This window comes from Falco naumanni, chromosome 4, assembly GCF_017639655.2.
Source record: "Falco naumanni isolate bFalNau1 chromosome 4, bFalNau1.pat, whole genome shotgun sequence".
NCBI lineage: Eukaryota > Metazoa > Chordata > Aves > Falconiformes > Falconidae > Falco > Falco naumanni.
Genome location: NC_054057.1, coordinates 21543300 through 21566271, shown reverse-complemented (window position 1 = coordinate 21566271; position 22972 = coordinate 21543300). Strand labels below are relative to the sequence as shown.

At 39.4% G+C, this 22972-nt stretch overlaps 1 protein-coding gene across 14 annotated transcripts in view; it reads left to right on the top strand.

Moving 5' to 3' along the window:
• Positions 1 to 22972, top strand: part of AMPH (amphiphysin) — a 120882-nt gene that overhangs the window by 39749 nt on the left and 58161 nt on the right. For all 14 annotated transcript variants that reach the window (XM_040592786.1, XM_040592791.1, XM_040592789.1 and 11 more), the window contains exon 2: positions 16363 to 16443. In XM_040592786.1, the coding sequence (XP_040448720.1) occupies positions 16363 to 16443 (81 nt within the window). The remainder of the gene's footprint in view (positions 1 to 16362; positions 16444 to 22972) is intronic.

The following is a 22972-nucleotide window of genomic DNA, read 5'->3' as shown; positions in this document are numbered from 1 at the left end:
ATACTACTGCAATAGTTGCATTTTGTGAACAAGGAAAGAGTTAGTTATTCTGAGAAAGTCCAGTCTAACTAACTCTAACAGCTTGGTACCTTTTCCCTCATGTGGAAAAATGCAGCCTGACAGCTTTTTAAAATCTGTGGTCTAAGGTTGTAAACCACTCTTAAGGTACAGAGTAAGCAACCAGATCACTGCAAATGCCTGAAGAGCCTTTTTTCCTCTATAAAAAGGTCTGAGTAAAGGATATGCCATGATCCTGTTCATTGATGGAGAGTCCTTTAAAGGCTTTTGTTTCTAAAAATTCATAGATGTAGGTACCATTCTTTTTTTTCCCTCCCATAGTCCCCGTGGAGAATCGCAGTTATTTTAGCACTATCAGCAATCTCACTGTCTGCGCAGAGATAAGCGATGGGCAAAATTTAATAGACTGCATCTCATAGCATATAATATAATAATCAGAAATACATTATAAAAGAAGCAAACTATTGACCAACTTCCACAACTTCTAGATGTCAGCTATTATGTGACTTTTTGCTGTGGAATACATCTCATCTATTACAGTATTTTGTTACTGTTATAGTAGGTAAGACAATTGTGAAAATAATTATCTCTTTCCCTGGAAACCACAGTCTTTCTGGGAGCTGCTTCCTTCAGGTACCATTCTAACAACTATCTTGTATGAAAGGAGCAGGGAGGTGGAATTCATCAGCAGGGAAGTGCTCAGGCTCAGAGTAAAGTACAAGTACTTCATAGGTATGTTGTATCAAGAAAGGGTCCATAATACTCCTGTCATATATTACAATAATTTGGCATCATGTACAGGTGCACTTGGGTTTACATACCACGGAGCAGGGTACATCTCCTTCCTTTTCAGCCTTTTTGTAGCAGACTCTTCTTCTGCATACCTCAGCATCCAGCCACCAATACCTTCTACTGTTGAGTGGAAAGCTGGCTTTCTAGGGACAGATCTGATGTTCAACTGTAGTATATACAGTTATATAGATATACTGTATCTACAGTTTATATACAGTATATGCAATATATACTATATAAGTTGGGTATCATACCGATATTTTAGTTAAATTGAGACTGACTTGATAGCAGTCTTCACTGTGGTGTTTAAAAAACATTTCTTCAAATTTCTCACAAGTCCTCTTGATGCTGTGCTTTGTAGCATCTGGTTAACAGAGTAAAATACCAGATAAGGACAGTGCTTATATTTGCTTATAAAAGGTGATGCTTCTTTTCAAGCTGAAGGGGACCTCTAGGGAGTCTGAACACGTTTTAGGGTGCAAACTGGAGAGCTTTCTGCTCCGTACAGGCAGGCAAAATGGAGAGTCACAAGCATGGATCACTTCTGTGTTACTGCAGAGTTATGCCGTACATTCCTCTTCTAGTTTCAGTTTGTTTTGCAGGGTATAGAAGGTAATTTCCTTCCTGTTGTACAGAGTTGTTTGGATCAATTTTTGTTTCAGTACTCAATGTCCTAGATGATGTTTTTCTTTTAGCTTGCAACAGCATGAGGCATCTAGTAATCGGAATATCCACCCTGAGTGTAAATGCTTAGAAAGTCTTTGGCATCAGCCTGGATTTTTCAGAAGCCCTCCAATGAGACTGGCAGGCTTTGATTCTGCTACACGTGGGTCAGGGTCTAAAGACCACAGTATACTTCCCTCTGTGTGGTTAATCCCATTGGCTTTGAAGGGATTTACATCATTAAAGCATCATTAAAGCTATGGTCTTGCTCAGTGAAGGGATTCCTGGAGCTACCAGGGATAAACATCCCCGGAAGGATAATTTAGCCCTGCAACTTTAGTTATTCCATTAAACAAGCTTCTGTGCTATTGCAGTGCATGCAGTGATCTTTCTTAGTTGGAAACAACGTCTATATGTTTAAATAACAAAACCAATATTTTTTTTTAAAGACACTTAAGAGTTTCCTAAAGTTCTTCTGTCTAACATCCTTCAGTACCTGTGGGTGACAAATACTTCTGTATTCCTAGAAAAACTCCTTTATATTCCTATTAACAAACAAAATGTTATGACTGTGGTGCATTTCTAATCTGTTAGTAGCTGCCAGAGGTTACATTTATGTTTATAAATAAATGCCTGCAGTTCTGCTTGCCATTTAATGCCATTGTGGTTCATTATGTGAAGAGCTTCCTTTGTGAAAGCATATAATCAAAATCACTTAAAACATGTCTTTTTAAGAAAGTACTTGCTGCAGAAGCTATTTTACACAGCTGAATATTTCAGGGGCTACAATTTATACAAAGGAAAAAAAAAACAAATCAGGCTTTACATTTACAGAACTATTCCCAGTAAGCTTTGATTTACTTATTTTTGCACCAGTGTCTTTAACTTTTTGCTACAAGAAATATGACAGCTTGACTAGATATGATAGACAATATTAAGTAATGGTTGCCATATGTATGGCTTTATATTTGGGAGTGATAGAGAAACTAATTCTGCTCATCTTTCTCACACATTCAGATCCACAGATCTAATTAGCTGAGTGAAATACTCGAGATTTGTACCTTCTATATACTGGTACTCTAATATACTTGTACTCTATTATACCTGGCTTTTTAGTTCTTGGTGTGCTCAATAGTTGTTGAAAGAGTATTGTATAGGCATGGTGTTGATCTACATAATCTACATGTTCAGTTTAAAGCTCTCTTTTTGGCATATTGCATGATTAATTACAGATTGGCATGGATGCTTAATCAATTCCTGTGCCTCGGTTTCTTCCCCCTAGAAATGGAGGTGTTACAATCAAATCCAGAGTTATTGTACAAGGTACTTGGGAGATAGTCACTATGGTGATCATGGTAGATAGGAGTATTTAGACTGACTGTACATTTGAGCTCCAAATGGAGTGGGAAACTGAGGAATTGATACCTTTTTGATGAGAGATGTGCAAAGTGGTTTTTTCCGTAGGATTTAGCCCTGAATATCAAATTGTAGTTTAATCTCCTTTTCCGCTTTTTCACGTCCAATGCCATTTTCAGATCCATGTTCACGTGTAGGCTGATTTTCAGTGCTTAACACGTTTCTTTCTACCACTGACTTTAAATTGCATCAAATGTTTTTCTAAGTATTTTCCTACATATGACTGATTTTCAAAGCTACTGAAAAGATGGGAAAGTCAATAGGAATTCGCAGGCTTGGAGTAATTTAAGGAAAGTCTAACGTAGACATATAATTCCTAGAGAATAAATGTGCCTCCAAACTGGAGATAGTCTAGAGAAAAATGAAGAGAATAGCTGAATGTTAGAAAACTTGACCACAAGGAAAGATTGAAGTCATGGCATTTGCTCAATGTAGAAAAGAGTAAACGGAAGGCAGGAATGATAATCTTCCAAATTAATTAGTTAATTACTTTAAAAAAGTTATTTTCTGGAGAATAGTGATAATTTTTCCTTTTTTGCTACTGGATGCAGGACACCAGCACAGCTGATCTTCAGAAGAAGCAAGGCTAGAGTTGTTTGCTGCAGTTCCATGCTCTTCCATGACACTTAAAGTGAAAGACTCAACTTAGTGTCCTCTTACCTCCAGCTGAATTCAGCTAGGTACCATATCCCTGGTGATTTTCAGCAGTAACTAGCCTGCGCCCATTTCCTGTGGAAGAAGTTCCTTCCATCTTATGCGTGATGATGAAGAATTCTGTTGAGCCATTTGCTGAAGCGTGGCTTCAGCCTCAGTGCAAACAATTTGCTTCTGAAGAGTCTAAGAGGCCTTGCAGCACAGGGCTTGCTGATGAAGGTCGCCTCAGTTTGCTGCTGCTGTTTCTCCAGCATGTCTTGGTGACTATGCTAACAGGTTATATGGCCACAGCATCCCACTGTTACTTTTTGTCCCAATTCTGGAAGTGCTGTTTTCTACATTTCCTTACACCTACAGAGTCTGTGCTATTTTTTCTTACCTGTCTTAACCCTCTCTTCTGTAATGAAAACGTCCTTTGTCTAGATCATGAATTGTTTCTCCTTGTTAATCTCACTCTCACTCTGGTACATCCTTCTGTCTGTGTTTGCCTGAGTAAGGACCGTTAAAAGTCATTAGAACATGACTCCAGATGAGCAGTAACCCCAGAAAAACATGGCTTGTCCTGTAGTAAAGCAGTGCTTGCATGCTGTTTGTTTTCCATCATCGATAGGCTTCTTTCCTGGACACCTTTTTGCCTGGAAATTCTGACTGTTAGAGAGCTCTGAAGTGTGTTGCTTTTACAGAAGTACATTGAGTGGAATGGGACTGCTGTTTGCTCGGCAAAGAAAAAACATCCCTAGAAAGCAGACCCTACCTGTGCCATGCATGCTGCTGATCTGAGTAACATCACATCTGTTTCAATGTCCAGCTGTTCTGAGGGCTGATTCTGGAGTCTTAGTCCCAAGCCCCACGGGAGAGGATAAAGCCCAATTTGCCTGCGGTGTCTCATGCAAATTCTGGGTGTCAAAGCTGTAGCACTTGACACCACCATTGCTGGTAGTCCTTGCTGACCTCAGCTTCAGTTCAGAGCTTTTTTCCTTTTCAGTAACTAAAAGGCCACAAGCTGGGGTGAGCATGAAGAAATGATGCACATAAACTCTTGAAAACAGGCAAACTTATCCTTAGCAGCAATTAATGAGAAAAGTAGGAATACACTATGGTACTGAACAGCTTAAGAATACTTCACTGTTGTGAGGTACTGTCTGACCTTCACTAATGCAAATATGCTGAGTAATTCTGTGAAGTGATGAGGAGGAAAACTGCTAACCTTCTTCAGAAATATCTGACTAGCACATAATGCTAGCCATATTGTAATGGTTTAATTATTTCTTTATAGAGATGGTCTTGAGGAATTTGTGATTATAAGATCATGCCTTCACAAAATCTTCCAATAATTCTGAAATAAATCTCTTGTGGATCAGTAAATTTCTGAAAAAGCTTTTTTTAAGTAAGACAGACAGACCGACCTGTGTGGCTACAAAGATTTCCTGAGGTGTTGAATTAGTTGAACCAAATATATATTGTCTATCTAATTTTTTGCAATGTTGGGGGATAATTTTCTCAATTATTTGAATCAAATTTATTTATCATTCCATCTAAAGAGGAGTGAATTTACTTGGAAGTGTTACATCAGTGTCACTGTCTTCCTCTGGGTGAGGAGAGAGCTCTGGAGCATCCCAAAGGTGGAGTACCTCATCAGCAAGCGTTGCCATGTCAGACCCATCACTGATAAGTAGTGTGCAATACATACACGATTTATGAAGAACAATAAATTCCTTCACAGATGAATATCAATCTGGAAAATGTTTTGCAAAGTGCTAGACTAAGTTATCTTCATGTTCTGTGTTGCTATGTGTGGCATGACTTGAGACACTCTTAACAGCTGGTGAAATATTCTGTTGGCAAGCCACCAAACCATGCTGGAGACTTGAGTTTTCCCCCAAGGCTCCACCGTATCAGTCCTGTAACGAAGAGTGCCCCAAGTTTACAGAGAGAAATTCAGTCCTTGCTGGATGTGAAGGAGCCTCAGGGTGGGCAGCATCCACATCTCAGTGCGTGCTGGACCAAATGTGGGCATCTCTTTCCAGCCTCAGCCAATACCTTTCTCAAGGAGCAAGAGTATCTGTGGAAATGTCACAGCTCAGACTGGAGGAGGCAGTCAACATTAAGCATCTGTATTGCTACTTGGAGCATATGGATTAATTTAGAAGCCAAACTGATAAAACACAACCACTAGTTGCCTGTCTTCTAGATGTAATGGTGAAGTGGAAGGAAAGTAAATTCGCCTGTTAACTCTTTGAGGTTCTGCAATGAAAAATGTGTGAGCTCTGTTAATTACCCATGTAGGCACAGCTGAACTCTCATGTCTGTCATCATCTATGCATGGTTACTGATGTAATTGTAATTTTGGGTCTAAGGCTGTGGATTATAATCTCACAGGCAACCATTAGAAAAATCGTATTATATCAAATCCAAATGTCTCTGTTAAATCAGATTATTTTTTTTTCCTCCCCAGCAATTCTGATTATTTTTTTTTTTTTTTACGAAAAAGCTTTTATCTGGTCTTCCTCTGCATTGAAGAAATGACTTTCATTTGTAAATTACCTTTTGTCTGCGTTTTGTGATGAGAAGTAACCTAGAGATACCTATAATGCTATCAGATGACATTTACCAACATCATATCATTCTACTGAGGGGACATTGCATTTTATTACTAACACTCTTTACTTAGTGCCAAAATCCATTTATTTTATTATAAATTGGTTCCATTTGAGTTTAGTCAAGACCAATAGGAAATACTGTCATTAGATATCGGAACTGAGTACAGAAAATCAGGTACTGCAATGTGACATAAGGGGAAATAGCCTGGAAAACATCACTAAAAGTGAAAGTCTGGTTTCCTTATTTCTTTGATCCACTGAAAGCATATAATCAGAGCTAAATAAAGTAAACAAAAGTCATATATCTATCTACCTATCTTCTGTGGGACTGGACAGTGGGAGAATGCATGTGTACTTTTAAGTTCAAGGCCTGTTATATTGAATGTGATCTTGGCCTTGTGACTGAAAAGCTTTTTGCTTGATTATTTTTTATTTAACTCCCAGCAGAGAGGAAGAACATCACATACTTGCTGTGATAAATCCGGAGAGACAGTCTGTAAAGAACAAAGTTGTCTTTTTACAGGTATAATTTAAATGTTTAATTAATAAAGTGAAAACTGTGGTAGCCACAGGTAAATCACAATTTTATATTTGAAATCTCTTTTCTTGGCCCAGGAAATACTTGATTAATTTAGAGATAACAGATTGCCTGTCAGGTATCACTGCTGAGGATTTTGGTAGGGTAAATTATATTAGGCTTCTTGTGCAAGGATGAGCTTTAGTGGCCCTTCTGTACCGGAGACAGAATTGTTTGTTTTAGCACAAAGATTTTTGTACATAGATACGTGCACAAAGATACATGTCTTTGTAGTTGATTTTAGTCTTCTGTTGACAAGATCGCAGAAGTAAATTTTTAAAACGTTCTATATAGGCAATCTACTCCATCTTTTGATATTTGATCATTTGATCAAATTTGATGCTATGCTACTTTTTATGCTTTGAAAACATGACGAGAAACGTTTTTCTAGGGACTGCTTTAGCCTTTTCCCCTAGTTCTTAAAGATTAGGAGTATCAAGTAAATACACAGCAGAGCAGCTAGCTGGTCACCAGGTGAATGTAAACATCAGAAGAGAAATTATTAATCATGGCTTTTTGGTAGGATTGTCAAACAAATCCAGATGATAGTGCCCTTGTCTTTGATGCTATAAAAGGGCAAAGGATCAGATAGTCTACTGCTTTGAAAACCTTGAGGTCCAAATGGGACAAAAGTGCATAGAAGTTCAGTAAATGAAGTTGTCACATGAATAGAGTGAAATGTTATCAGGGGAGTAAATAACATTTCTTCTGTTGCTGTTATTTTTTGGAGGGAGCAGTATTAAGGAAAGTGTCTGATCAACAGTAAGTATAGAGGACACACCAAATGGTTGTAGGAAAGCAGAGGAGCTGGTAAAAGGGAGGAAAATAATGAGGAGCATGTAAGTGAGCCTGGATGCACAGCTAGTTTCTACAAGGCAGAGACCCTCTGGTCGCTATTAGAAATCTATCCGGGTATTTTTCAGCTATATGAGTAAGTATAGGCAGAAACAACAGTGGCTGACAGGACTTTGTATTAATTCGGCAGAGTAGCACTTTGATTTATTTGGGATACAGTGAGGGACACAGAAATTCAGCCAAGGAAATCATTGGTGATTGTGCAGGCAGTTAAATTTATCTCTTGTTCAGCCAAAAGAAGTTATCAGTCTTTTCAGGAAATGTGAGAACAGCAATAGCCAGAGAAGGGCAAACAGATTGTCTTTCCAGTTGTTTAAAATGCCTTTTTCTTTCCTTTCCCTGTTTTGTATAGCTCTAGTGCAGATAATCTGAATACAGCAAATTTCTGTACTACGAAACTCCTTTTCACAGAAGGATAGCCCAGAGGTTAAGGTGCTAGCCTCGAACAATCAGATTTAGTACACTGCTTGTGACTAATTTCCTCTGAACTTGGTGTAGATGTTACTTGCCTTTCCTGTATCTTGTTTCCCCAATGGTAAAGTGAGCAAAGAATGAACTATTATTGCATTAAGAAATTTTGTGAGGAAAAAGAATATTCAGAAGTTTGAGGCTTGTAGATGTTGCTATGATATTAATAGCTCAATTCATCTGCCCACACATAGGCTGCTTGAGTTGCATCCTGCCTTGCCTCAAGCTGCTTTTCCAGAAGACACTTCCATAGGTCCTGTGTCATATTTGCCACCTGCACAGAGATGTTTGAAACATCCTGTGCCATCTGAGATGCCTACGGGAAGGCAAATAAATCAAACCCACGGTTTCTCAAAGTTGATTCTTTGCTTTTAGATTGGTCCCTATTGTCTCAATGTTTTTTCTTCCACTTAATTATTTCTTTGATTTCTCTCTTTTTTTTTTTCTTTCTCCACATCTTGGTCTATGTTGTTTCACATTTCTTTCCGTTTTGTTTTCGTCTCCAAGCTATATCCCGTGAAAATCACCTGCTGTGCACCATTCCAGCATCTCTACCTGGATGCTGTCCTTTATTATACAGGACAGTCATGCAGAGCAGACTGGGGAAAACTGTTCTAAGAGCTTGTTTACCTTTTGAAGTACATGGCAGTTCTTTGAAGCTGAACCAGGCTTTCACATCCACTGGGAATAAGCACCTTTCAGAATACATGCAAAGTGTCTGATGAGCCACCGTACTATGTGGGACAGGCTCATAGTGTTAAACCCTGTGAAGGTCTTAGCAAACAAGCAGAAGACGACCCTAGCAGTACATCTTCATAACTGTCTTCATAGTATCCCTTCCCTTCTCACCAGCATAATGAGACCTAATGGACTTCAAAGCTCGTCCTTCAGTTTCTTTAAATTCCTTCTGCCCAGCTAAGTTTTACGACTGGACTTCTTGGGATCACACACAGAACAATAGCCACCTACTAGTGTGTTAAATTTTACAGGGGTGTCTACCTCCAGTAGACCAAATTTGCTGGATGTTGCAAAGCAAAAGGTGAACAAGGGTCTGTGCAGTTGTGGGGCACTGCAATGTGCAAGTCACTGCTCTCTGTGAAGTACTTTCTGGTTTTAACCAAATGACCAAGGACTAATGTGGAAGTCTGTGGCTTCATTCTGAGAGAAGTCATAATCTTGTTTATTTTGTGGATCTCTCTAGAGTATTTTTATATTATCTGGGCAATGTTGTACAATTAGATTCTGTAATTTGCAGAAAGTTTATTATAATCATCTTTCATAGCATAATGTTTGTATTTGTCATTTAGGCTGCATAGAAGGACCAGGTTTTCCTCTTTCAATTTTCATTAAGAAAGTATATCTTATCGTAGTGTTTTATCCTTGTCTGGATATTATTCAGTACTCTTCTCATTTGTTAGCAAACTGTTTTCATACATCATGGTATTTTACAATTCTCAAAGCACTAGCAAGCAAAAGCTGACAAAAAATTAACAAAAGAAAAGCAGCCATGAGAAAAGTGAACCCTTATGCTTCTTGAAACAGCAAATACCTTATCAGAGCTTTGCAAGCAGCAGGACTATCCATCAATAAGAAAAATTCATCAGGACTATAAAATGTAAAGAGCCCACATCAGGAATTCATTGAAATGCAGTTTGTTAGGGGTTGGGAGAGGGTTCTGGAGGAGTGTCACTGCACACTTGTTGTGTATCTTCCTTAGGCATCTTCTTCTGAGGAAAGGTGGAGAGAGATTGGTGTATTATATGGATGATTAGTCTGACCTGTAGAGTGGCTTTTATGCTTTTCCATACTGCAGAGTGGCTGGTACCTAGCAGCTGCCCTCTTCTGTTGCTTGGGCCACATTTCATGCATTAATGCATTTTAAGATTTTACTTCTCTTTTGCTTTGTGACACTGTACAGCAGAAACTGCTTCTGTCATATATTAGGATAGCAATTGTGGAGTTGCAGTTCTCCACTAAAGGTAGATTCCCAAATTGCAGTTTACTGTGATGGCCTTTCTCCTAGTATACAATCCACTGTGTCAAATTTCAGCAATGAAATTCAACTGTAAATGGTGGGCAAATGAGGGTAATTGTGCCCAGTGTAAAAGATAACTTAAATGGGAGACTGGGGAACAAATACTAGTACAGTAAAAGATATAGTAAGAGATTGTCTGGTTGATCTGGAAACCTGTGCTAAGTTTAGTCATTTCTGAAGATCAGTAATGGAAACAATGTGGACTGCTGAAGATGAGGAAGAAGAGAGAATGACCAGAGGAGAGTGAAAGCATAGGTGTTTCTTGCAAGTCTTCTGCTTTCTTCTGTGTCTGACTGAGCTCTTGTAAATTTATTGGCCATCTCCATGGCAATTATTTCTTTTAAAAAGGTGTTGTGTGTTCTGGATTGGAATGTCATAGTTTGCTCCTTAATGATTTAAAGCGTGCTTTCTTAAATTATTATCTTTGTGTTTTATGCACCAGTGGATCTTCTTGAGACTGCAACAGACCAGAGCATCGCCCTTCTTGACTCACCTCCCATGTCTGCCTGGTTGCCAGCTGCAGTCCTCGGGATAGCTAGTGTGGTTCTGCTATGAACTAGCATGACACAAAACAATTGCTTATCATTGAAGAGCTTTATTGGAGTGTCTTTCTGCATTTTCTATAGCTGTCTTAAAACAGACCGTTTGGCATTTTACTAAACAGGTTTTCGGGCTTTTGAGAGTCTGTCAATGACAAAGAGATTTTTTTTCCACAACCCTTCAACAGATATTAATGACAACAGAGGCCTGGGCAAATATTTATCACTGTCAGCTGTTGTTTCTGCAGGAACACAATGGTGGAATAGCAGCAGTACAAAGGCAAGTGGAAACTGTGTGGCTGGAGAGTGTGGAAAGCATGGCATTCAGTCAACCTCTTGGAAAAGAGAAGTGGTTTAGCCTGTTGCATTGGAGCCGTGTTGGGATCAAAATATTCCTAGCAGAACTGAAACCAAGTAATACACTGCCTATTTCAGACGCGTATCTTAATTGTGTGATATGGTAATTTATACTTTTTGGGTATGTCTCGTTGCTGATCTACTTTAAAAAATCCTAATAATATTAAATATGGTACAGTTTCTGGCTAGCCCAAAAAAACTGAGCTTGTTTGGAAACCCAAGGTTTTAACTCTAAAAAGAAAGTGGGTTTTTTCTCCCTAAAGTGCTCAGCTGTCTAACTTATTAGCATGAAAGCCAAAGAATGTTAATCTTTTGCTCTGTTTAGCCAGAAACTTACTCCAGCACTCTCAAATGGAAATTCTTGGAGGGAAAACAATGGAAAAAAACCCAAACAAAACCCACTTTGTTTATCCTACCTATCACTTCCCCACCTATGATAACAATTGCTTTACACGTGTACCCTGAGATTTTAGGTCATATTCTGTGTAAATTAATTTCTGCAGGAATCAATACAATACCAAAAAGTTCTTGGAATCTATATTTTTTAAATGCTTATTGCTTATATACAATTATAACTTGCTCAGAGAAACCAAAGAGAAAACGAAGAACAGCACTAGAAAAAAGTCACGCATGAGTTTGCATCTGTGGAGATTCAGAGTACTTTGCTGTTCTCAGAAGATTTTTGGACAGTCCATGACAATGGTTTTGGACTCTCACAAGTGTGTGTCTCGCTTTTCATCCTGGGGTTATTCTGTAGTAGCCTTAAACAGTGCTACTTGTGAGTTAGATTAGCTTAGCTTTTTTAGTGTTTTAACAGTCCTGGGAATTTCTAATAAACTCTTGTCCTGGGTAGTCTTTTCTGAGCAGTCATGTCTTCCTGCCCTGAATGGTTTTGAACATGCTGGCGGCTGTTTAGAATACTGCCACATGACTGGGGATGATGCATGCTGGGATGTGTGATGAGATTACTGTCAACTCCTGTCCACCCTACTGCTGCTGCAGTGCAGGGAGCTGTGCTGCTCTTGAGGCAGCTCTGGGTGACCACAGTTTATATCAGACAATCAGAGTTGTTTTGGGTGGGGTTTTTTGTGTGGGTTTTTTTTTTTTTTCTCCTTTCCTTGAATTGCTAGTCTTGAAAATTTTTTAGAGGAGGATGGGTATACCTGTCAGGGTGGTATTCTCAGCAGCTACTGTAACACTGTCATCCTTGGTACAAGACAAAAGTTTTCAATATAATCAAGCATACTCAAGCTCAATTGTAACTTTTTCTATTATATTAGTTCCCTTTCTTTGGCATGTTGCAGATACTAACAACATTGAGTCATTATAAAATTCATCATTTTACATCAAGATCAGCATATTACTGTTTCTTTGTAACACTTCAGACCTTCATAGTACTGAAATGTATTATTTGGTAGATGAAGGCACTTAAAAGACTAAAGAGGAAGTGTTCAGTCTTATGTCTTCCAAAGAGTTTATTAAAGATGCACCATCTCCAAATAGGAATATTCTTGTGTTTTGTATCTAGATGTGTACTCTTGATGACATTTCTGAATATTATCAAACATGTTTGATGTTCTTGCTCAAATTTTATGTATTTGTGTAGAATCTGTCACTTATCTATCTTAGTACCTCATTGCCAGACAATGCCTCTCTACATGTGTTCCCTCGACATCATCTAGGTTTACCATCAGCTCAAATTTATCTTTTACTTCATTCTCAGTGCTAATTCAGTGCTAATTAAATAATTCAGACTTAAGTATTTAGTTCATATATTCTTAGCAAGATGCTGGGTCAACACTGATATTCATTTTAGACCCTTAATGTAAATCAGTGCATTCATGAAATTGTACAATATCACATTTGGTGACCACAGTTAAGAAAAAAATAAAGCAGCTGTTTCAAATTTCAAAGTCTGTGTCTGTCTCTCTGTTCCCTCCCCACCCCCGAACCCCACCTCGCATTATTTTTGTGTCTTTATATGTCACTTTAAAAGAAAACTTACTGGTGCCTGATTTAGTCTAAATATATAAAATGGGGTATCTTTTCACCTACTTCTTTTTTTGGGTAGGGTGATTATGTTCACCACCTATTTTATATAGTCTTCAAAAGACTACAGAATACTTGACTGTAGAATGTTTATTGAGTTCTGGGTTTATGTCTGTTTCTTTAATTGTTTTAATTTATTTTAAATGGTACAGGCTGTTCATACACATTGGCAGATGTTCTTAACTCTAACACCAAAACTTATTTCTCTGTACAGGCATGCTAAGAAAAAAAATAATTGCTAGCCACCTGCCTTCTCCAAGTCCAGGCCTCCTTGGAGCCCTATGGGCCATTGAATGTTCAGCAACAGCTTTGGTTCCTCTGCTTTTTCTTTTTCCAATGCCTGCATCCAAATCCACAATATTGGTTATCTACTACATGGGCCTACAAGAAAATATTATCCACTTATCTGTCCAGACCTCCTTTCTTTGGCATATTATAGAACACTCCAAGGCTTTTGCAAAACACTGTCCATCTACCCTTCTCCTGCCCTCAGGGACCACCAATAAACTGAGCTATTTCTGTTACTAAATCTAATCCTTATCTAGAAGGGTGGTTGAACTGAGGCTGAAGGGGGAGGTTAGGCACTTGTTGCTCCTGGGTACAGCCTTCATTTTATCTTTATGGGCCATCAGATGCTTTCCAGTGACCTGGGTCTTTTAAGTCTATCTTCTCTTGATCAATATTTAAACCTAATGCTAGTAGGCTGTCTACTTGCCTTTTCCTAACCCTAGCCCTAAACCATATCCTGACTCTAATCTTCACCCAGGTGCTCTATATAACAAGATGAACAATGTCTAAAATTTATTTCAGTCTTACTCGCAAGAGGCATTTGAGTTAGGGGAACCTGTGTGTAGTGTAGAAAATCTGGCCTTAAACCTACCCAAAGACACCCTGTAGGTGGTTACCAAACTGTATGCTTCTGTTGACAAGAGACTTCTGCTTTGAGACAGAAGTGCACAAATAAGTGCTGAAAGGTAGATCAATTTTTAAGACTTCAGTTTGATCACTTCTCTGTTTAGACTACCAGTAGTAAAGTCATGGTTACGATTAGGTTGGTTATAAAAGGCTGAGCTATACATTCAGTGGTCTGTGGGACTGTATGGATGGGATCTAAAGGGACCCATGAGAAATACTTTATTCTAGCTCTGGTCTGCTCTGGTGTTTCTGTATAGAATTGTGGGGTGGGATTAGGATTGCATGTAGGAAAAGAGTGAGCGAACCCCAGTTGTCTGTGTATATGGCGTGGGTTGCAGAGCTTCCATGAGGGCAAGTATCTTCAGCTGATGCCAAGCCTCTGGCTTGGAACTTCTAGTTCCAGTCATATGACATATCTGTAGTTCTGGTTTGGGTTAGGATTAGGAAAGTTGGGAATCTATGTAATTAATAGTTATTTAATGTAACCCTGGATTAAGATTAGGTCTTGGTTTTTGCAGAGGCCAAATTTTAACGCTGTCTTAGTCTCAGTTCAGCTAAATATCTGTAGAGAAATTGAAAGTCGGAGATAGGATTGAAAAAAACCCAAAGCATAAGAGGTGGGTGCTGTGAGAGGTCGGTTGTTCCCTTTTGAGCCTTGTACTATTGTGCCTGAGCGCACATCTGGAGACATGGGTGTGTGCCATTGATATTTTGGGAAAGAGAAAGAAGTTTATCATCACAATCATTTTTGCCATGGTTTATTACCTACGTTATGAATCGCTCAGCCTACAGTGAACATGCCTGCTACTTGTTCCTGTGAACATGATTTGAATGTATTGCTGTGGTCAGGAGGCTTACCTGGCAGGTGCCTCTTTGAAAAGGAGATGTTAGATTTTCGTACAGCTGCCTGGTGTGGATCAAAGTCGTGCCACAGTTGGGGTCAGGCTGTTAGGCTTATTGGTGACAAGGAGCCATGTGAAGGCCTGTGATGATTTGGAATGTTGAATTAAATGATTCCTCTGTAAAGCCATCTGTGATACTTTTTAATATTTTATGAAGACGTTGGTGATGAGAGTATATGAGGTCTTTGGGACTAGTCAACAGGCTTAAAAGCAACCCAGAATGCCCAGATGAGGCAGGGAAATGAAAAGCTAAAATGCAGCCGTCAGCCACAAAAGGCTGTTTTTTGTCTTTTTTTCCTTTCTGATGTCATTCTTTCTGTCTTTCTGGTGTAAATACATCAAAACTTCCTTGAAATTCCATAGGCCAGGTCCACAGGTAGCATTGCATCACCTTCGTGAGCACCTTGACCCCCGCTTTCCACTGTGGCAGTGCTGGCTGCCCCTTTTTGCAGCTGGTTTTGTGGTATGAGGCTGCCTGGGCTTAGGAGAGGCAGGTGGTCAGAGAGAGAATATGGCAGGACTGAAGCTGTTCAGGGTTTTTTTTTAGAAGAATAAGTGGTGATGCTTATATGTTTATTCTACTGTTTCTGTTTTGTAGGGTTTTTTCATTTGTTTGGTTTGGGATTTTCCTGTGAAAATGGAATGTTTGGTCAATTTGTCATGGGAGAATGATCTCAACACCACTGTATGAGATGGTTCATCCCACATAGAAGTAGTTCATACAAATTTATGGGTTGCTTGACAAGAAGAGTGAAGCCTCTTTGCAGCTACCTAGAAGTTTTCAATATTAAAATGAATGGGTAGTGTCAGGATTTAATAACTGAATGCATTTATTGTAGCTAAATGCAGTGTAAAGTGTAGCTGTGTCAAATTACTTTTGAGATTGTTATCACATGAATAGCCCTTACTGCTGATATATTGCAGTATATTAATTATCTAGTAGATGACAATCCACTTCTGAATTAAGGAGGGGAGCAAATATGAACACCAATAGAAGTTTTAAATAAGCATCAGTAGTAAAAACTTCTCACACAGCCTTACGGTTCTTTATTCTCTATGAATTCACGTTGAAAATCATGCAGATAAGGATAATGTTAATACCATTTGATATAATGAACCATAAATAGAAGAAAAAAACTAATGAAACTTGATTTTTTTTTTCTTTCTCTGTTTGAATTGGCTTGTAGTGCCTACCAATTTCTCTCATTCTTCTTGCTTTGAAACCCTGGGATTCTTTGCTAAAAAAAAAAGTTGCTTCATTAAAAAAACACATATGCCTAAGGACTCCATACTTTGAAATATGTTTACACACTTACATGCACATGCCATACTCCTGCTTTTAACCTTTTTTATTTTAACAAAATGATTTCCCGTGTGAGCTTCAGAAACGGTAGTAGATACAAACACCCCCAAAAATAAAATGCTATTTAGAGCCTAACTGCAAGAACAGAAGTGTTGAACGTAGCAGTGTTTTTGTTTTGTGACATAAATATTAAATTATTCCTTTTCCTTTTCAATATAGGTGCTTCAAAAACTGGGAAAAGCAGATGAAACAAAAGATGAACAGTTTGAAGAATATGTTCAAAATTTCAAACGTCAAGAGGTCAGTCACTTTTTCAGTTTCTTTAATTGTGTCTTAAGAAGAATGCAGTATATTTGAACTTGCTGATTTTAAAGAAGTTGTTACAGCGTACAACTGTTCTTTTTACAGGGCTATAAGGTTTTGTTCTGCTGTTTCCAAAAATAAAGAACAATTGGTTTGTGCAAGCAGAGGTCTAAGAAATGTGCTCATAATAAAAGGACATATTGTAATTGAATATATCACCATCATGCTCAAACCACTTGAGATCAGCAGTGACAGCACATTTTCAACAGCGTAACTGAGAACAGAACCCAGCCCCAATTAAATGCAGTTTTGTAGTTGCCTTCTTGCAAAGAGATGTATTTCCTTGGTTTCGTTTTGAGTATTATTTTCATCAGTGGTATATAATAATATCAGTTTTAGAAAAAGTGAATAAGTTAATAGTTTCAGACTGCTGTGTGTTTTTATGCTCCCTGTTGGTGTAGGGGGCTGTGGTGGCAGTGCTGGTGAAGCACTACTGTGGAGCAGTGCTCAATTACTCTTACTGTAAATACAACACACGAAAATGAAGGTGCCCCAAAGAGTTAGTGATCTACTCCCAATGCAATCTTAATTCTAGCCTCAATTACTCCTTGCTTTTTTGGACAGACTTTTGGGCTCTAAGGTGATTAATTGTGACCATTTATATAGTAGCTTTCTCATATAAATTAATACCATGAGTTGCATTAATGCTACCAAGAAAACTGTCTTTTTATGTAAGTATCAGCTGAGGTATCTGTCATCTGTGAGCTATCATTTAGAGCACATATACAAAGACACTGGAGGGTGAAGTGAACAACTCCCACGCATTTTACACAATGTAAAAATTGCCTCATGTCAGTGCTTGCAATTTCTGCCCTGAATCAGTCCTATCTAGCACATGCACTTCTGTCAGTTCCATGTAAACACAAACCTTGCATCCTGACTGCTGGGACACTTATCAACTCTTTTGCATCTTATAGTCACTTAGCCTTTATTTTACTCTCTCAGCGTAGAAGGGAAGGAGGTTTTAGGAGCTACTTGGCTGTTGTGTAGATCTTTGTTCTTTCCCAAAGATGAAAATTATAGGAAGTAAATGAATCTATTTCTCTGAGAAGGGTGGTTCCTCCCTTAGATTTCTTGAGATCAGGAAGACAGTGGGATTTAATAGGCCTGAAGAAGCACTCAGAATCTTTGAAACCCTGCAAAGACATTATATTTTCCCTTTTCTTCCCCTTCCTCTTTTCCAAATGCGCTAGGGTATCAATGGAGCATTTCTTTCTTCTTGATTGTCCTTACGTTGCTGCTTATCCTTGCTGTCAGTATCCCAGCTGTTTGCACAGCTAGTGACTGTTATTAGAAATAAGGCGCATCTGTATAGTTCTTATTGGGTGCAGATGGAGAAGCTGGAGCATCCCCATGAAGAAACAGTTTTGTGGAATTTTTTTTTTAGCTAAAAATTCTGAGTGAAATTTAAAAGAGAGAGATGAAAGAGTAAAAAAAATCTTTTTAAGCAAAATTATGTCTCAAGTGTTTGCTTTTTCTGTTCTTCACCAAGAATTTTCCTTTCAGCTGGAATTCTTGCTAATGGCTAAGGAGGATCTTAGCATTGCTTACTTTTTATTTTCTCCTCTTTTGATGTAGTAACAAACAGTCAAGGACTCTGCAGGAACTGTATGATGCTAAATCTGGATGAGAATGTGACTTAGGGCCAGGGGAGGAGTTGGGTGGGGAGGAGTAAGTGCAGAGGGACCTACGATTCCCTTGAAGGGCACGTTCAGATTAGGCTAGGCCCGCTGGCTCACCAAGTGAGAGAGACTGTACGTTTATTAAACTAAACACATGTGCTTGCTGAGCTTGCTCTGAAAGAGTTCTGTTGTGCTCAATTCTTCAAATAAAAAAAATAAAAAAAGGAAAAAATGCTGCAAAAGCACTTTCTGCCATGTTCACCAATGAGAAGCATATAAGTTGCTTAAATTGTCTTAGTTTTGTCCATGCTTTGATCTACAACTTACTAGCAATGCAAAGATACAAAGCATTACAATGTGCATCTGAATTATCACTCTTACTGATTAATACCTTGTAGAATTGCTGTCTTCTGTGAACTCAGGCAGCCATCCCTTCTTGGTTTACATTCAGTCCTGCTTTCAAGATTTTCTCTGCAACTCTAGACCTTTTAGAAAAAGGAAAACCTGAATTTTATGTATTAAAAAATAAAAAGTCAGTCTGGGTGATTGATCCTTGTGCTGAGGTCCACCCCAGACTGTCAATGTGGGTCATTGCAAACAGAATCGCCCCAGTTAAAGGCTGTCCCATCTTTTGCAGTACGCTCCAGGGTTATTTGTGGTGGTTGCTGACCTAACAAGGCGTTTCTATGGCAGAGGCAGTTTGATAGAAGGTCCAAACTTTACTTTGATTCTTGCAGTCTCACTTAACAGTGCTCTGGCTGTTCCCTGGCCATCTCACCTACCTAGATTTGCTTCTGAGTACTGTCCCTTCAGTTCTGTCTCTTTGTAAGTTGTTTGTAGCTGCTGGTGCCATGCAGGCTTTGGCGATCCTGGTAAGCTGAAAGCTGTGAAAATAGTCTGTTTCTCTTGTTTCTCTACATTATTGAGCCTGCAACATTTGGGAGGTGAACTGGTCTGAAGTATAGAACGATCTTTTTATTAACACTCTCCAAAGATAATAACTGAGGACTCCCAGTTGAGCTCAGGGCAAGGGTAGAGAAAGGAAAGAGGAAGAGTGTAGCACTCATCACCCAGGACACAGATAACTGAAAAACTGAAATCTTAACATGCTATTCCTTGCCTGAATAATAGAGTGGGTAGCAGGTATGTACCAAACTCAGCAGAAGGCTATGTATAAGGATACATCCAGCAGATCTATCCATAGGAAAAGCTCATTTAGGGTCCCCAGTGATGCGTTCCCATCTCTTTCTAAATACAGCTGGGTAAGGGCCCCTTCTGGACTTGAATTATCCACAGATGAATTACCCAGATGAATCACCATGGAGAAACTGAGTCATTCCATGCTGGAGAGAACAGAGCACAGTGGCTTTGCAGAGCCTCAGGGCTTTCCCTATCAGAAGTAGTAAGCTGCTGCAGCTGAAACCAACAGTAAAAACACTTAGATTTTAAACAGTGAATACAGCTGTTTTCACCTTCCACTTTAAGTTGTAAAATGAAAATTGCCACTCTAAATCAAAACTTGTTGGACAAACAAAATCTATATAAACTCATATATGACATAGTATGACACAGATTTTCAGTGTATTGCAAGAAATTTCTTGAGGCTTAAACATTTCTCTCTGCACAGCTAATTGGGGATGTGCTCAGCCTCTTAATCGACCCTGAAGTTCAGAGAGGGGATAAAAAAGACACATCTTGCATATTTCTGTCGACTGTGAAAATATCATCTAGTCCATCGGGGATTTACCTGAAATTTCTTCTCTATTCTGTTATTCAGTCAACTGCATCTTACACTTTTTTTGACAGGAAGTAACAATTGCCTTATCCCCAAGTATATTTTGATGACTCACAGTGCTTGCTTCATTTCTGTAAGAGACCAATATTCTATTTCATGTCTATGCATATCTATGTCTCGTTATTTTTCCATATGTAGTTACGAGACTTCTTTTATTTTACAGGCTACAGGTAAAATACATTTTTAGTGTTTAAAACCATTAACGTTATGTATTGTATATATACACACAGAGATATAGCAATTGCTACTACAAAAGCAGCTGCCCATGGTGTTGTCAGAATAAGGCAAAATGTCGAGCACTGTTGTTGCTAGTTTATAGAATTAGGTAAAAATGAAGAGCCTTTTTTTTGCTCTTATTAAGTAGGCAGAACCTGCCCCTGTGGACTGCTTTACTCGGTGTGCCTTGCAGTAAAAGCTGCTCCTTGGGTGTAATTGTTAGGGGTCCTGAACAGGTTTATCTTAGCCAGACCTCCATTTCACACAAGCTTGCTTAGCTACCTTACAGCTGTGGCATGGCATTGTCTTAAAGTTGCTCTGTGAGACAATGTTTATTGAAGTGCTCTTTTTGTATCAGATGTGCCACTGATTCCTTAAAATCTATTAATGAATTAAGATACGCAAGGTGAGATTCACCACCTACACACAGGTACTTCATGTGCTTCATGGTGTCCCACCTGTCCTGCTGCTGCGGCTCCAGACAGAAGCATATGGCTTTGGCCATAGTCCTGTATTGTACCTACTGGATCTGTGGCCCTCTCGAGCACTCCATGGCCTCTCCAGCCACAACAGGTGCAGGTGTTTTGGTGGCTGAACCCTACCCCTGGAGAGCGATACAGTTCCAGATTGCGAAGCCTGAATGTGGGTATCTTTGAGTTTGGTCTTCCCAGACACTTGTGCAGAACTGGGCAGTGTGATCTGGATGGCCAAGATAGAAACCCATCAGTTCCCTGGGGGCATCTGTGGGCCTTAATGGCTCTGATTGGCCCCGCTTGGACCCCTAACCCTGCACATGGACCTAGGAGTCCCATTTTAGCTCAGCTCTGGGCTCACAGTCCCTCCCTAATCCATGTCATAGGCTGGTCCCTGTGCCTCTGGGACTTGTGCTTCAGCTGCATCTCCTGCTGCTCCCATCTGGATCTCCCAGACAGACCCTTGACCTGGCTCAAACCCTTGCTAAGTTGAGGGGTATTAGTGAAGCCTTTTACTAGCCCCTGGCTCTGCTTGCTTGGCTCAGACCCTTCAGGACAGCAGCCACCAGCGAGGACATGGCCTGCATTGGGGTCTCTCATGGTTCCTGGAACAGCCCCATGGAGTTGAGTAGCTGCTTGTGAGGGTTGTGAGTCAGTTGTCTAAATGCTGGCATCTGTTGCCACTTGCAAGGTCCTAGTGTGTCCTCCTTGGCTTCCAACAAAGCTGACAAGTCCCTTAAGAGCAGTTGTTTGCCATTTGTGGGTGTATCACAAATGGCACGAAACAGCTATGCTGAGTGAATGGTTTTGACTATAGGATTTTCTTAATCACCTTCATGATTCCATAGGTTGCATTGAAGAAACATCCATTGGCCCTAAGATGAGGAGAGGCACCCAACTCATGTAGACAGTGATAGGTGTCTTAATTTGGAGTTGAACAAAGGACACAATGAAGAAGGGGAGCTTCAATATGTATTATAATCATGCGAAATTCAATCTGTGCTCTGCAACATCTTCTTTTCTCTGGAAATTATTAGGTATCCCATGTATCTATTTCACCATCTTTAAACATACCTTGTGTCCTCCACTTAGATGCCCTCATTTTACTGTCTTGTGCATGAACTTGAGATGGAGAAAAGAATCCAAGCAATAAACAAAAAGTGGAAGCTTTAAAATTACTGTGAATGCGAGACACTATTTCTCCTTAGCTGATATTCAGAATTCCTTGGTTGTCTGTGGGCACTTCTACTAAACTGCAGGGGATTCTTGATACTTGTTAAGCTGCAACACATTGTTGGTTCGATACACTCCTTTGTTAAACAAAGGTAATGCCAAATGCTGTCTCCCTGATAGTGACTCTGGAGTGAACTGGATGCAGGAAAACACAATCTAGACTAGTGGGAGGGAGCTTTTGTTCTGCAAGCCAATAAAGGTTTGCATTCAGGGGGACTGCATCTGCATCTTTTCAGGAGCAGTCCTAAAGTGTACTTCAGACACTGGATGACCACTAGGGTAGATACAAGCAATACAATGCGAAAAGTATTTGGGGAGCTATAGGAGGGGTTTCTCTGCTTATTACCATTTCATCCTGAAACTTATGTTTAAGAATTATCTTAAGTCTGAGGGACCATTTTTCCTAAGACAAGAAGAAATGTAGCGTACCATTAAATCTCATCTCACCCTCATTAATTTCCAGTTAGGCAGGATGCCCAGGAAGGTGAGGCCTTCTGTTTTATGCCACAGAACTATCTCTGCAGGAACAGCCCAGATCCATCCCAGCTAATTCTTCATTTCAAACGAGAGAGCAGCTGATCTGATGTTTTGCTTTTTTGATTCTGCCTATTGATTGCACCAAATCTAAAAGTCTAAACTGTTGTCACACTGAGCTGGTTTTCATTGCCCCTTGGATATAAACTGTTATGCCTCTGCAGCTTTAGTAACTGTGCTAATCGTTTTTTCCCAGGCAGTGCAGTTGAATGATCAAGTTATTTCCGATTGGTTTTAAAGCAGACTGGCACATGTTTCTTCAGGAGCCCTTTGGGATAATTGACCCTGGGGATAGGTGACATAGCCCAGCTCTGGGTTTTAACACGTGGATTGAATGTCATGCAGTTCACAACAAACAGTTCTGGACAGTTTTCTACCAGACCTGTTAATATATAGCTTATATATGTTTTTTTAGAATATAGCTATGGATATGCAGCTATTGGCATAAACAAAGGCCAACTACATGTTCAGAAAGCCTAGCTCACCATTTAGGATGTATAGATTGCTTTTAGTCATAGACATGTATATTCTGCACCTGCTGGCTTTGCACACCCCAAATTTTCGTTAGAACTATTAGTCTGGGCCCTACTATG